We start from the raw sequence: 15,283 nt of genomic DNA, 5'->3' as shown, positions 1-15,283 counted from the left end.
TGAGATGACGGATTGGGCTTTTTTTTGTTATTTTTTCAAAAAAAAAGTATTGGGTTATTAATATGTCCCCTATGTGGAGTTTTCATCAGTACAAACATTTTAAGCTCCTTCCGATTTTCTTAAGAATAGTTAGTGTTTGGCTAGAAGCAAGAATTGAAAAGCTAAAATAAATATTTAAGTGTTTATAGAATTATTAACTTTCATCTATTCTCCGAGTAGAATCAGCTGAGTACTAGGTATGCACCGCACTCGTGAACTTTGACAGCAAAGTTTCTTGTTTGCATCATTTGGATGTAAGCAGATACTTCACTTTTCAAAGACCAATAAGGTGTTAGGAATCTTATTTGCAGCTGGATGTAGGTATTATGGTGCTCTAATCATTGAATATAAGGGATCCCTCTGTATGTCCAGCTGTCTTTTCCAAAAGGCCAATTTCTTTGTTTCAGCCAATGTGATATTTTATGAATTTAATAGAATTTTATGCATAAAAACCACTTGTGTTTGGCAGCTTTTATAGTTTGTCAAAGTAATTATTGAAAGGAATTGGTTTTCAAAGGGAATGTCAAACCAAAATGTTTGGTTTTTTAATTTACTAAAAAAAAACAAAGTATGGCAATACATTAAACTATGTTTCAAAGGGATTCAATCTTCAATTGAGCTTTGGATGATATATTGAGCTTCGGCTATTTGTCAGTCCCCCCTCCCTGATTTTTATTTAAACCACATGGTTTTAATCGAGCGAAGATCAAAGTTTCAACCAATTTCTGAGTTTCCTCCCTCTATTTAATGTTTAGTTGAACTTCTATAAATTATTCTCTTATATGTTTTTTTCTATTTTTAGTTGAGCGAAGATGAATTAAGAGATGCGGTTGTGCTGGTGTTTGCTAACAAACAGGACCTTCCAAACGCCATGTCCCCTGCAGAACTAACAGACAGACTCGGTTTGAATCAATTGAGGAACAGAAAGGTAGGATTAAGATTTTTATTCGTATGTCAATACTTCCGTACCAGGTTAAATCGAGTAACGTATCAATTTAAAGGTTTTTTGTTTGTGCTGAATGTAAAATTGAGCGAATCAAAGCGCTGCCGAACTTTTAAATTTTCGATTCGTGTGATCGAAGTCTTGAAACGAAATACTGTCAATACCGACAGAAGGGCTTAAATGACAAAAAATCTCAGTCTTCTTGATTTAGGAGATTTTGAGACACGATATCCGACCTTGTTGAACGAATAACTTTAGTAAGGGAGATAAAGCAGAACGTTCTCTTTTTAGATAGAGTCGAAGAAGCCAAACATGAAAAAGAAACTAAAAAGAAAAATCGAAGTATTTTTTTCTCTTGTTGCTTGAGTAGTAAGAAATATAATATTTCTTCAAATAACAAAAACCAATAATCAAAGCTTGAAATGAACAGAAATAATGACGGATAATAAATCAAGTTTAAAACAAAGATACACTACTACGAATGGATAGATTAAACCTGAATTAAACGTTCCAATTAAAGTGGAAAGTGACAGATATTACTGTAGATAAATAGATAATTTTAAAGTAAATAGAATTAAGAAGGAATCAGCAAGTTCAACTTAAAACGAAAAATAACACCTAAAATTAAGAGTAGGACAACCACCCCCTCAAACCCACTAAAAGACTTGAGTATCGTTTGGTCTTTACAGCTCTATTTCAAAAAGTGTGTTTGAAGAGAAGATGATACTAATATTTGAATGGTTTCAGTTGGTAGTAGCTCCAAAATTATTTGTGGTAATTTCTGTTCATTTTAAGTTTAAACTGACTTCATTTTAATGTCTGTTTGTCTTAGGTTTAATTTGTTCGTCTATATTAGTGTCTGGTATTTAAGTTTAACTTGATTTTTCCTTTTAAATTCTGTTTTTTTTTTAGATGTTGTTTACTCTTTAATTTCTACTCGTTCTAAGTCACTTATTGTGTGACCTTACCTCAGCTCCTTTGCTTGTCTGATTAAGCTGCCTGAGAACGGACCGAAAAACTTTTTGTCCCAGACTGGTTTGAAACTTAAACACGTGTGGCCCTGGGTGAAGTGTAATGTAGTTTATAAAAAAAAACTCCAGGTTAGAGGTGTCAGCTGCCCAAGAAATGGGGCCCGAAAAGGGCCAAAAACATTTTCACGGACTATTAAAAAACTGCATCGTTAAGTCTGCGGCCTAAAGGGCACCTAGTGCAGAAAAGAAGTTAAATGTGGTGGGATTTTATCAGGAGCCGCTGGTCCATCGGTTCTACGATATAAAAATTACTGAGTTTCTGTGCTTGTTTCGAACTCAAGCAAGGTGCAATATGCCTATTTTTATGATGCCCAGCGGACAGTTCGCAGCTTGGACTTAGCTTGTTCACGCACTAATTCATTACTTAATCGTTTTTGCACTTCGTAACCGAAATTCTGCTACTCAGAATTAGATTGTTTTACACCAAATAAAGATTTAAGTTATTTTGTATCGAGTAAGCTTAATTTTGTATCTTTTGACGCTTTTCTACCAAGCCATGACTTAGCTTGTTTGTGCTCTGAGTAGGTATTGACTCGTTTCTGCTCTGAATTAGAACTTGTTTTTCTCTGGGTAAGGACCTAACTTGGTCTTGCTCCGTTTCATCTTCATTCTGAAGTTTACACTTAGCCCTTGTTATTACCCTGGCAAAACTTACCTCGTAATGACACCAAGTCATCCTCTTTCCTTCCCCTTCTTGGCTGGTCTACTTTTTCCAGTGAGTCATGAACCTAGCTATCGTTCTTTTTTTTTTTTTTTTTTTTTGCTGATTCATTCTGCAACATGAGACTAGCTCATGTCGAGACTTGGCTCATTTCAAATTGATTCAGGGCCCCTTTTTTGCATCGGTCAAGGACAAAGCTTGTTTTTGCACCAGATTACGACTTAGCTTGTTTTCGCACTGAATTGTCATGCGTCGTGTGAATATGTCACAGTGAATAAAGACATATGTGTTTATGCATCGTGCCAGGCCTCAGTGTATTTTTTGTCGAATCTGTCCTAAAATTTGCTTACTCCCTCCCTGAGTTGGGACTTAAAAGTCTCTTTCTGCTTCGAGTCAAGACTTCGCTGGTTTTTGAAGCAAGTCAGTTTGCAACCTCGATTTTCCTTGTTTCTACATGGAATAAGGACTTCGCTCATTTTCGCGATTCTTTTTGCACCAGTTCACGGATTAGCTTATTTTGACACCGGGTTTATCTGCAGTTGGGACTTAGCTCCTTTTCAAACTTGGTCTGTCTGTAGCATAAACTTATTTCACTTTTGCACTACGTCATCAACATTATGCAGCTGGTACTTACCTCGTGTTTTGAACTGGGTTGGGACTTATCTTGGTTTTGGGGTGATTGTACCCTCAGCTTGAGTTTAGACTATTTTTGTACTGAGAATGAGAATCTGCATGATTTCGCTTTATTTAAATTAGAAAATACTAAACCTTTATGTCAATGAGCTGAAAATGTAAAGAAGAGGCTGGGGGGGGGGGTTAATGAGGTAACGATTTTGAATCTATTTTATTGAGAAGTTCTGAGCTGAAAAAGGGGCACAAGAGCGGGTTTGGTTACTCTCAGTATCTTTTGGTTAAAAAGCAATTATCTCTGAAAAAAGCAATTAAACTTTAAAATTTTGATCAGATAAGCCCGTCTCTCTGGAGTGATGTGGGAACCTTTTAGTCGATTTTGCAAGTTTGGTTTTATTTCTTCGCCTCAATTAAACAGTATAGTTGTCAGTCACACAATGCTTAAAAGAGTTTTTATTTATGATGACATAGTCATTAAAGGCCATTACAGTATGCGCTCTATTCTCTAAACTGATTTATGCTCTATTTTCTTGCACCCAGTTAATACTTTTACTTATTATAGGCACCATGTACATAAACTAATGTTGTATCACTTTACCCTAAAACAAAAATCTTGCTTATTCTTTTAAATCTTGCTCTGTTCTTTTTTCTTTCTTTTTTAATGTTGCATGTGTAAGCTAAGAGCTAAAATACAGAAAAAAGAGCAGACATTAAATGGCGGAACTAAGTTTTTGACTGAATAAAAAAGTGTGAGTAAGATGTAGAACCTTCAGGTTTTTCCCAAGGTCGCCGCTAACTCTTTCTTGCATGGAGGGATTGATTGAGCGTTCGACTGAAAATATTAAATTGGGAATTTACACTTCTCTGATTTTTTGAAAGGAAAAAAAATGCATAGAGAAACTAAGTAACTGAGCATCAGAAAGTCGTTCAGGTTTTGATTTAATATTTAGGAAGTTGAATCTTGAATTATTTTTATAGTACAGCTAACTCTCTGAAATAATACAGCTAACCTTGGCATTTGACATGCAAGCTGTATAATCTTAAAAGTGATTTTATGCTTTTTCTATATTCTCAGTAAAGAGTTTAGTCTTTTATAGCATGCATACTGTTTAGCTTGGCTAATTTTTGTATGTTTTAATTTTGAGTCTTGTTCTTTACCAGAGTTTGAAAAATTGAGTTTTCCTTGACTCTGGGAAACACCCTGAACTTGGTCGTGAACTTTGAACGCGGTGACATTGATTCGAATCTTTAACGGCGACTGTCGAGTTTCTTCCCTTAAAATTGGTTCATTTTTCTTATTTTCCCTTCTTCCCTTTTCTTTCTTTGCCTTTTTTACTGTTTTCTTTCATATCGTCATGACCAGTTGTGTCAATTCATGAAAACTTCGTGCTGGGTGGCAAATGTTTTTTTTTCTTCTCAATTTAAGTGGGTATTTTTTTTTCAATGAAGATATCAAGGGAAAAGAAATGTTTTGTGTTAATCCTTGCTGAAGTCTCTACACATGTCACAAGCAAATAACAATCCTCTAGCATAGTATTCTTTCGTAGGGGAGAGGGGAAACAGAAAACACATGTGAATTGCTTAACAATATTGAAATAATTGAATGAATAATGAAAGTTTTGGAGTTAAGAAGTTGCTCCTTGTGTACATGCCTTATTTGAATTCTTCGGGCTTTTATCAAATTCAGACTACCCATTTTTTTGTGGTTATTCTTGTCGTAATTATTGTTTTCTTTTTTAGTGGTACATCCAAGCGGCCTGTGCAACTCAAGGCAATGGACTCTACGAAGGGTTAGATTGGCTCTCCAACGAGCTATCAAAGAAGTAGTTTAAAATTTACCGTTTTCTAATTTCTTTGGATTCATTTCTGTGTTCAAGAGTTTTGTTATATTTAATTTTTGATTATTCGCCATACTGATGGGATAATTACATTCTTTAATAACTATTTTTCTCATTTTTTAAGAGGGCCTAGGTCATGCCAGGGGAACCTTTGACAGGTATCCAGGAATGGTATGTCAATGTTTTGCTTGAACATGCAAAGTCAAATGAATAAATAAGTGACAATCTGAAATTCTATACATTAAAGTGTGAAAGAGATTCTAGAGTGTGGCCGTAGAAGGGTTTTCACTCTTGGTCTAAGTCTTTGATAAGAGTTTATAATTTGGTTATATTTCCTTCAAAAATGTTTTATGTTAATAGACAAGAGATTCTAGAGTGTGGCCGTAGATGGTTTTTCACTCTTGGTCTAAGTAGTATGATAAGAAGTTGTAAGTTTGATTATATTTTCTGCAAAAATTTTCATGTTAATAGGCAAAATATTTTAGAGTTCGTTTCTGTAAATCTTTATAAAAAATATTTGACTAGGTTATTCTTCTCAATTTTAAATTTATTTTTTTCTCTGGGGCAGAATCTAGTTAATTTATTTTATGATAATTTGTTTTTTTAAATGAGAAATTGAAATTAAACCCTAAGAATTAAATCTAACAGAAGTTCTGGAAGAGGTACTGACACATTCCTTTGATCCTTCCAGATACGTTTCAAGTGTACCCCCTTTTAATGTATTTTCTTATTTTTGTTGTATGTTCGTAGAGAAAATGTTGAGTTTGACAACTATTTTATGGCCGAAGCCCCATTTAAAAAGGGCATTGCTTAACTTTATTTGAAACTGCTAGATGGATATGCTCTTCTTTATCCTGGATCTATCACAAAATGTTCAGGGACGGTTTAAAATTGTCTTGTTTTGTTTGAAGAAGACAAAGTAGTGAAAATTTGTTATTTTTCAGTTATAAGTCAAATATCAACATCCCAGTGTTATCCAGTGCTATCCATTTCCAGGAGAATCACTGAATCTATGAAATTTCAAAGCCTCAAAGGCATACAACACTTGACTTTAAAGCAGCCCCGTTGACATTAGTAATGTCATTTTCAGTTGCAGATAAGTGCCAATAGAATAGTATAACATTATAGCAAAAGAATATTAGTGGCACTATTTTTCCTTCTCTATTGGATCTTTGTAAAAATATACAACAGTATTTCTATTTCTGTAGCTATGGTCGTAGCAGTAGCTGCACCCTAGTAAAGAGCGAACCTAGGCTCGTAGCAGCAGAAATTTAAAAAACGGGTGTCTAACTTTATACTAAAAAAGGTTCCCCATGCAACCGTTTGGCAACGTAATTTTCATTTAGGTGTAATTGAGAAGGCCAATTTTGATTTAACTCCTAAAATGCTGGCTCTTGGGCTTTATTCGTTATCTCTAAAATTGTCTCAAATTTCAGCTCCATAGGAATGTGACAAATTCCATGGTGATCCTTACCATTTTCTGCAAGGAAAACATGGAATTACTGATCAACATGGCCAACATTTGCTTCGTACTCAACGAAGATTAAAACCTTCCTTGTCTCTAGTCCAAGTGCAACTGACAAAAAGAATACCATAGATGCATTAGTGCATTTAAAAATCAAGCAATCTTTGATTTCATTGATATGTGCGAATACCCTCTGGTTTTAAGTTCAGACTGTAAACATTCTTGGTCATATAGTTGATGAAATGAGTTATGCGTTGTGACAGAGCTAGTCCTAGGGCCGTGTTGAAGGTGTTGTGTTTTATATAGTAAAAGATAGTAAGAGCCGGCTTTAGGAATTTATGTCTTATAAGTGTTTTGATTCTCCTTAGATCTTATCTCATTAGGGACTTGAATTTTTATGGTGCAGAGATTGTCTATTGGCAATGACGTTAGTTTGTTATTTCTACGTGGGAAAAGGAATTTTCATCTGACATTTATGTTGTTTATCTTGTATGTGTTATGTTTATTTTTTGTTTCTTGTTCTTGTTATTTTTTCCTCTACATTCCTTTCTAAATGTGTTTGGATTAATAGATGTTTCTAGAATAGATTTTTCCAAAAATATTCGGCTGGTACATTTTGCTTAAACTGGGTTTGCTTGCTTCCAGAGTGGCTGCTGACTACTTTGTTTACAAAGAAAATGGAATATTTGTTTTTTTCTTTTATGTTGTTCACACAAGAAACGTAATAAAAATAAAGATCAATTGCAGGTGACGTACTCGGGATTTGGATTTGGGAAGGAGGGGCCAAACCTGGAGTATGAGTTTTTGTCTCTTGGTTTCATAATAATCGGGAAAGTATCCATTTTCCATGAAATCATCAGTTTTGAAGTAGACTTAAACCCAGACCCTCCCCCTCCTCCATTGTTTTTGGTGGGATCTATTCAATTCCTCTCGAAATGGAATCTCTACTCCCATCTAATATTATTAAATTGTGGACTTATTTTGGCCAACTAGATGCCACATAAACTGTCAGTAATTTCTTGGAATATATTTTGATTTTACTTGTGTTTTTTCTTTAAGATCTGCGTCGTTAGATTTTCTTTATTGCGAACTTTAACTAGTACTTACTGGTCATGAAAAGGGAAGGAAAGGTTTTGTCTCGCCATTTTTTAAGGATATTTACAGAAGTTTATGTGTCTTTAAAAGAGAGAAATCGTTCCATTTGTGCCCTTTCTTAGCATCATTAGCAAGCCTAAGGGTATCAAATAGTTAAGCAACAATTTTTTTTCCTCTTATGTTGCTAATTCTAGTATGTTGCAAGAAAGTTATAAGGATCTAACCTCCAGGGTTTCACAGAAATTATATATCTCTAACCAGATTTGTGGATATGGTATTACATTTTGAAAAGCTGTGTATAATTTTTGCCTGGAGCAAGAAGGAAGGTTTCTCCTTGAGCCTAGTTCATAGTGTTAGAGCTGAAGTGAAGGCTTGAAGTTTGTATCATAAATTCTATCTGAATTTGCACTTCCAAGCTTTTTTGCATTTGGGCTAGGTTTCTGTTCTCGGGTTGAAAGCTCTGTTTAAGTAGACAGCAGTTTCAAACTGAAATTAATCTAAAATTTAGAAGTATATAAGACATGCGACAATATTCTGGCTCGAACACACGCGTATTTCAATTAATCAATTTATTAATACTAAAAGAAAAACTATTACAAAAGTAAAGCAGTTACTAGGCCCAAGAAGTTTTGCTTGTAATGGACCACAGAGAACAAGAATAAAACACTTTTATAAAATATATACAAAAAAAAGCCACTGGAACAAGACAAGGACATTTAAAAGATATGATATTTAACAGATAGAAGAATTAGAATGAGATTTAACAGGTAGTTGTGATATAGCTGTGATAATAGTGATAATTATAAAATTTTATAAATCCAAAAAAGGAGCATTTTCTTACGAGTCCTAAAGTGTTGCTCTGCATTTCTGTTTGTGATTTCAGTTGAGTTTGTAATTTCATTTTCTGTGTTTGAGATTGAAATTGAAGAACGTAGCTTTAATAGTTCAATCTTGATGAAGAAATGTGAGGTTTTCCTTTGCCCTTTCTTAGTGGCGATGTTTGAAAATTGGCCCTTGGTAATAAAATCTACTTTTGACCTAGAAGGGATACAATTTTCTTTGCAATGCTGGTAAATACTCCTTGAAGAGCTGACAAACATATTTTGTAAAAGTTATTTGAACACGAAATTCTTCTTGAAGTATTGTTTGAAAATTTCAATGGGCTCGGAACTTCTTTATTGCAGAACAATTCCAAAAAGCAAGAAATAGGTAATGAATCTACTCAAAAAGAAGTTAGAGCTAATTTGTTGCAAATAGAAGCCGGAGTATCCAGCAATGCTCCCCGACAGCTTTTCAGTCACAATGTAAGCTTTGCATCTTGTTTTAAATAAAATCATAATATGATTTTTAAATCACGGTGATTGGAGATAAAATGCGGGGCTACAAACCCTCCAATAGCTCTCCCTATCCTTGCCAACTTTTTATAGAAAGACAGGCATGTTGCACCTTGATTTAAGTGAATTAACATTTTATTTTTATTAGTTGATACATAAAGTAGACCCATGGCCTATCCGATGTTGCACTGCAAACTTTGTAGCCGAAGGGTAGGCGTGTTGCATCTTGATTAAACTGGAATGAGATAAGAATTTTCATCAGTATAGTTAGAGAAGCAAAATAGGCCATTGGCCCCTCCAGTACCACCGCCAGTAGTCTTTTTTTTGTGAGTACAAGAGAAAATCTCTACAAAACGTATCAATTATCATCTTGTGTGTAAAAATATGGGGAGGTGAGTTCAATCCCAGTACTTCCCACCTTCCCCCTACCAATTCTTTATCATTTTTCTGGCCCTGTTAATGACTACCAAAGACGAACTAACCAATTATCCTAGTATATTTGCAAAGACTAGGGTGAGGAGGAGAGGGAGAGGTATTAATAAATAATTCACCAAAATTGCATGAGAGATGACCGAAATGTAATAATAGAAAATTAAAAGTAGAAATTAAATAATAGAAGAATAAATAGGTCATGGTTTCTATAGCCTTATCATGCACATTCTCAGAAATCATACTCCCCACAACGGGTAGAAAATTTCACATATTGAAGCTGGCAGCTGATTCAGGAAAGAACAAATCTGAAAGTTCTTGTTGATAAGTACTCACCTAGTCATTCATCTACTCAGCCTAGTGATAGGTAATACTGTGGTAGTTTAATAAAGCAGCATAAATGTGCCCATAAGAGAGTGAAAATGTCAGCCAGGAATGACAAGAGAGAATTTGCTAAGAACATGGCAGCTGAGGCAGAAAGAGCAGCCAGTTGGGGTGATATTTTAACCGTCTATATGCTTTCCAACGTGCAAAGAAACCCTTTCCACTGCATAGAGGATAAAAGTGGACAGCTGCATACCAATCAGGTAGATGGCCAGAACTTTGGAGTGAATATTTCTCGGATGTTTTGTACCAGCCGATGCCCCATTAGTCACTCGTCGGTCCCTGACGTGCCCCTATTTGACTTAGATATCTATTCGGGCCCCATTCTCTTTCAGGAAGTCCCTCCGGAGCTGTTAAAATATAGGAAAAAAAACTCTTGCTGGCCCTCTATTTAAGCTGCTTCGTAAGGTGGTGGACGACGAGGCTGTCCCTCCTGACTGGACTAAAGGCATTATCGTGAAAATCTTCAAGAAATGTCGAAAGACATGCTGCGATAACTGGAGAGGTATCACGCTCCATACAGGTGGATGTAAAGTTCTATGTCAGATTATACTAAGTAGAATTCAGACTCAAGAAAGTGATGAGCAACATGGCTCCCGCCCAAATCGTTCTTTGTGCGACCTGATATTTAGCTTACGTGTTCTGCTGGAGGAATCAAGCGAATGACAAGTGCAGATTATTTTAGTGTTTATAGACTTCTTGAAAGCATTTGACTCTGTGCGCTAAGAGGCAGTGTGAAAAATTCTCTTAGCATATGAAATGCCTGTGAAAATTGTGAATATGATTAAAGCCCTGTATGCTGCACACGTTTTTTCAGTCCAGACGAAGAATGGAATGTCAGATTGGTTTCCTGTCGAGTCCAGAGTACGTCAAGGATGTTTACTATCTCTAATATTACTCGCAGTCCTTATAGGTTTTGTGCTTCGAGCTTGCCACTTTAGAAGAGGCATAAAGCATTTCCCTGAGCGTCGAGTACACGACTGCGATTTGGCTGACGACATTGTTCTCGTGGCTCACTGTCAAGAGGATATTCAACATAATCTGGATGAACTATAAGCGAAAGCTGCCTTTATGGTCCTGAAGAGTAATGTTGATAAAGCAAAAAGTATGGCAAACGCAGTTCTGACGACCATTGCCACTGGGATACGATACGAAGGCACTGATATTGAAAAGGTCTGAGAATCTAAGTACCTTGGTAGTAAAATCGCCCGGGAATTCTGATAGTCTTGCTACGCATAGTTTATGCAGGTGTAGCATTTTCTCAACCTAAGAATATTTTGAGACGTAGGTACTACTCTCAGAAGTTGAAATTGCGATTGTTTAGGAGTAATGTACTCGCTGTACTTTTATATGGATGCGAGTCCTGGAGCCATTAAAAGAATTCTGAGAAAATACTACTTGGCTTCGAGAATAATTGCCTGCTTAGAATCCTTTCAGTACATTGGACCGATAGAGTAACGAATGCCCAAATAAGGATTGATACCGAATAACCACTGATGACCGACGAGATCAGAATGAGAAGATGGAAATATTGGGGGCATACGACCCGCATGTGCGAAGGGCACCTCCCACATGATTTATGGTGATGGACCTCACACGGCATTCAAAGGAGTGGAAGACAACGCAGTATACTTGGTCTATCCCTGGAGAAAGAGGCGACGAGTCTCTGAACCATTCTGAACGAACTTTGGTCTTTGGCATAGGATCGGCCAATTTGGAGGTCAACCGTCGCTGCCCTATGCGCCCCCAGGCGTAGGAGGATCTAAATAAGTAAGTAAGTAAAATCAAACACAATCAGAATCAAACATTCCCCTTTTTCCTAAAAAAAACTCCTGCAATCAAAGAAGGGTAAATTGTATATGCACAATTATTGCCTTAGGGGTTTTGGGGGACATTGCATGCCCGGAGGCATAGTTAAAAGGTCTTTCGCTTGTTTCGCTAGATATTTTCACTTGTTTAAGATTTTAATTAGTTTTTAGAGGAGTGTTATATGATATTTGTTATATTGTTATATGATATTTGAATCATTTTAAACAAAATGGCTATCTTAAGAGTTCGATCGGATGAATTTAGGAAAAAGAGGGCGGGGGGCTAGTTGCCCTACGATCACGTTTGGCTCTTAAAAGAGCACTAGAACTTTCAATTTTCAAACGAATGATCCCTCTACGATATTTATACGACCACATCTTCCACCTGGATTTGATTGAGTGTTTGACCCACCCTGCGAGTGTCGAAGTTTATGTGACCAACCATTGCATGAAAACTTTTGCATGTCCCCAGGGCATAGCTTACAAACCTTGCCCGAGGGTTTCGGTAGGTTATTTCAATTCCAGAGGCATAACTATATGATCTTTGGACTATTTTGAACAAAATTACTATTCAAAAACTTAAATCGAATGCATTTGGGAGAAAGAGAGCACTGTTAGAAAAAGACCTAGAACCTCCGATTTTCAATCGAATTTTCCCCTCTAAAGTGCATATGACCACCCCTTCTATAAAAATGTTATACATCCCCATGGTATAGCTTTTAACACTTGCCCTCGGGATCTGGAGGGTTTTGTCAACCCCGGCGGTTATGTATTTGATCTTGGACTAATTTGAACAAAATGGCTATCTCAAAATTTCGATTGGATGAAATTAGGAAAAGAGGGTGTGGGGGGCTTTCCCCCCAGTCACTTTTAAATCCTAAAAATAGCTCTAGAACTTCCGATCTCCAATCGAATGAGCCCCCTCTTCTCCTTCAAAGTTTATACGACTACCCTTTCCATATGAAGTGCCACTGGGGAAAAAACAATAATAAATATTGAAGCTTTGTGGTCTTTACTTTAAGCAACGCTATAGCATTGCTTTTGATATCGACATGAGACCGATATAAATAAAAACCAAAAACTTTAAACCTTTTTTTACGTTCTCTGTAAATGATATGTAAATGATATGTAAATGATATATGCTAATGGAAAATTACTTAAGTAAAAATTTGTTTTTCAGTTAACTCGTAGAGGCTTAAAACGAAAATATTTTAAAGCAAGAACTATAGAATCTTGTTCCGAACCTCAAAAAATAAAGTAAAGTTTGATTCCTCGCAAATGAGTTTTACCCGTAAGCAAAAATTCTGGTAGAACTCGAGCATTATCTGTGAAGCCAGGACTCAGCCTGCTTTCATCTACAGGACATCTAATCATGCTGTGATCCCAACTTAATCATGAAGGATAACTAATAATTTGTTTTTACTTTCAATCTAAAGTAATAAATATTAAGAAATTTACCACCTAAACACTTATAAAATTTTGCAAACCACATAAAAGTGGCTAACATTGTAGTTTGATCTTTGCTTCCTTTAGCAGAAATTCCTTGTATTGTTTTATTATCTGGTGTCTTGCTCTTCTTTTTCCCTGAAGTTAAAGTCTTCAGGATGTTTCAGCCCAACAAGACTCCTTTCTTTGGCGCGCAAATTTTACTAAAGCTGGGTATCGAACTACCCAAAAGTTTCAAAGATCCAGCTTCTCTGCTATATACACATAGAGGTCACAATTTGATACCGATTGAATTTACCATTTACTTGGTTTTTGCTTCTTTAGTGAGTTCGTAAGGCGTTTTCTTTTTGTGGACAGACATGTACAATCGAACAAAAGCATAAATCTAAGAACTGAGGGACATGTTTTATTATAAAGCGGCCCCTTTTTAAAACCACAAAATAGCATATAAATCTGAAATGCAATGTCAGATAAATCCTACTTTTGAATGAGATTCATTTGGATACCTTTATTGAGGAAAGGAGAAACTTATGCAAGATATTAAAGCATGGCGACTTGGGTGCAAAAAAGCTATGACTTACCTTGAGGTGCCTTATCCACTATCTGATTCTCACCGATGCTAACGGTGCTTATCTACTATTTGAAGATCGATAAAATCATATTAAAGTTTAAAATAGATTCGATTTACGAATGTTTTATTAAGGATTATTAAGCTCTAGAGTCTAGACAATAGCACACAGACAAAATTATACGAAACAAATGTCTGTGTTCCATATCCTACAATTCAAAAAAGGGTTGGGTTTCCGAGTGCCTTTACTAGGCTATATATGATGACGCGTTTGCGTGCTAGAAGCTTGAGGAACTGAGGATAGACAAGTACAACCACCAAATTGACTGGTACCATAAAATTATTTCAGCTAGACGTCTGTATTACATACATTTAGTCTGTGGAACAGCAAAAGCTTTGTATCATAAAATAGGTGGCAGTTAAATATAATAATTTGATTTATTCACAGCATGGACGTAGAAAGTTTGGGAGGTTAAATCTATAAGCCATAAATAAATATAGCCCATTCGCTTTGTTTTGATGAAAAATTCATTAGTATTTAGTCTTATCTTAAGAATGTTTATGAAAGCTGCAGTTCAGGGGCTGTTGGACAAGAGCTCCTCTCCTGAGGGAACCACTAGGCTATGGAATGAGAAGAGTAGCAGTCTACCATTTGATTCTTTGTTTTATCCTGCTGTTACAATACAAACAGTAGTGTTTGTGATAGTTTACCATTTGAATTTACCTATAGGAAGTAGATATCATTTTTGCAATTACTTAGCTAGTGGGCTATAATTTAGAAAATGAGTATATAACTTGTTGTCTTTCTTTATTACCTTAAATCGCAGCTTGGAGCGATATAAAGATTATCCATCCTTGTGATGCTCCATGATAAAAAAAGAATTCGTTTGGTGTAGATTGTGGCTGTTAGATTAGACTCTTGTGGAGGACTCTGCAGCTTCCCAATTGTAAAGGAACTCCTGGCAGAGCCATTCCCTATCAAGGTGGGACTTGAACATGTCAATTGAAGTAGCAGAAACTGTTTCTTCAGAGAGATGGTTCCACATATTGATTATTCTTTGGCTGAAGAAGTGGCTTCTATGTCTACTCATGGAACACTACATGGAGAGCTTCAAAGAATGTCCTCTAGTACCAGAATGCAAGGGCTGTGGAAAGAGACCGGGAAGGTTATTTTTAGAGAGGATTTTTTTGGTTCTTCTATAGGCCTGTTTGTGAGAATAAAACATTAAAAATTGGGTTTACCTTAACAATGTGGGTAAATTTATAGCAAACCATATAACTGGCTTTCAATTAAAGTGAATATACCCCTTGATGCCTTTTTTATGCTCTTTACTAATATAATAGTTGCTTCTACATTAGATTCAGATTTAAGCACTTTTTAACCTAAACTAACCTAATTATAAATAATTTTAGCACTGAGAAAATGTAGTATTGTTTTGTTGAAAATAGTACAGAGAAAACATAGTACTATTTTGTTGGAAACCATGAATAATTCATACTTTAATTGAAAATTTGTCATTTAAAGCTTAAAAAGTGCTTAAATTTGAATTTGTGGTAGAAGCAATTATTATATTCATAAAGAACACCAAAAAGGCATCAAGTGCTATGTTTG

At 35.7% G+C, this 15,283-nt stretch overlaps 2 protein-coding genes across 5 annotated transcripts in view; both read left to right on the top strand.

Annotated features, from left to right (window-relative positions):
- The window catches only part of LOC136037979 (ADP-ribosylation factor 4), a 38,478-nt gene extending 33,230 nt beyond the window's left edge, over window positions 1-5,248 (top strand). Inside the window, exons 4-5 of the mRNA XM_065720875.1 lie at window positions 842-967; window positions 5,045-5,248. Of these exons, the coding sequence (XP_065576947.1) occupies window positions 842-967; window positions 5,045-5,131 (213 nt within the window). The 3' untranslated portion in view covers window positions 5,132-5,248. The remainder of the gene's footprint in view (window positions 1-841; window positions 968-5,044) is intronic.
- The window catches only part of LOC136037985 (WASH complex subunit 4-like), a 444,769-nt gene that overhangs the window by 245,997 nt on the left and 183,489 nt on the right, over window positions 1-15,283 (top strand). For 3 of the 4 annotated variants that reach the window (XM_065720888.1, XM_065720889.1, XM_065720891.1), the window contains exon 1: window positions 14,099-14,142. The exons of the other annotated variant lie outside the window; for it this stretch is intronic. In XM_065720888.1, coding sequence (XP_065576960.1) covers window positions 14,121-14,142 — 22 coding nt within the window. In that variant the 5' untranslated portion in view covers window positions 14,099-14,120. Of the gene's footprint in view, window positions 1-14,098; window positions 14,143-15,283 lie in introns of those variants that run through there. 4 annotated transcript variants of the gene reach the window in all.

Source organism: Artemia franciscana, chromosome 17 (genome assembly GCF_032884065.1).
Source record: "Artemia franciscana chromosome 17, ASM3288406v1, whole genome shotgun sequence".
Lineage (NCBI taxonomy): Eukaryota > Metazoa > Arthropoda > Branchiopoda > Anostraca > Artemiidae > Artemia > Artemia franciscana.
The sequence above is the reverse complement of the archived record's forward strand: the minus strand, read 5'-3'. Positions and strand labels throughout refer to the sequence as shown.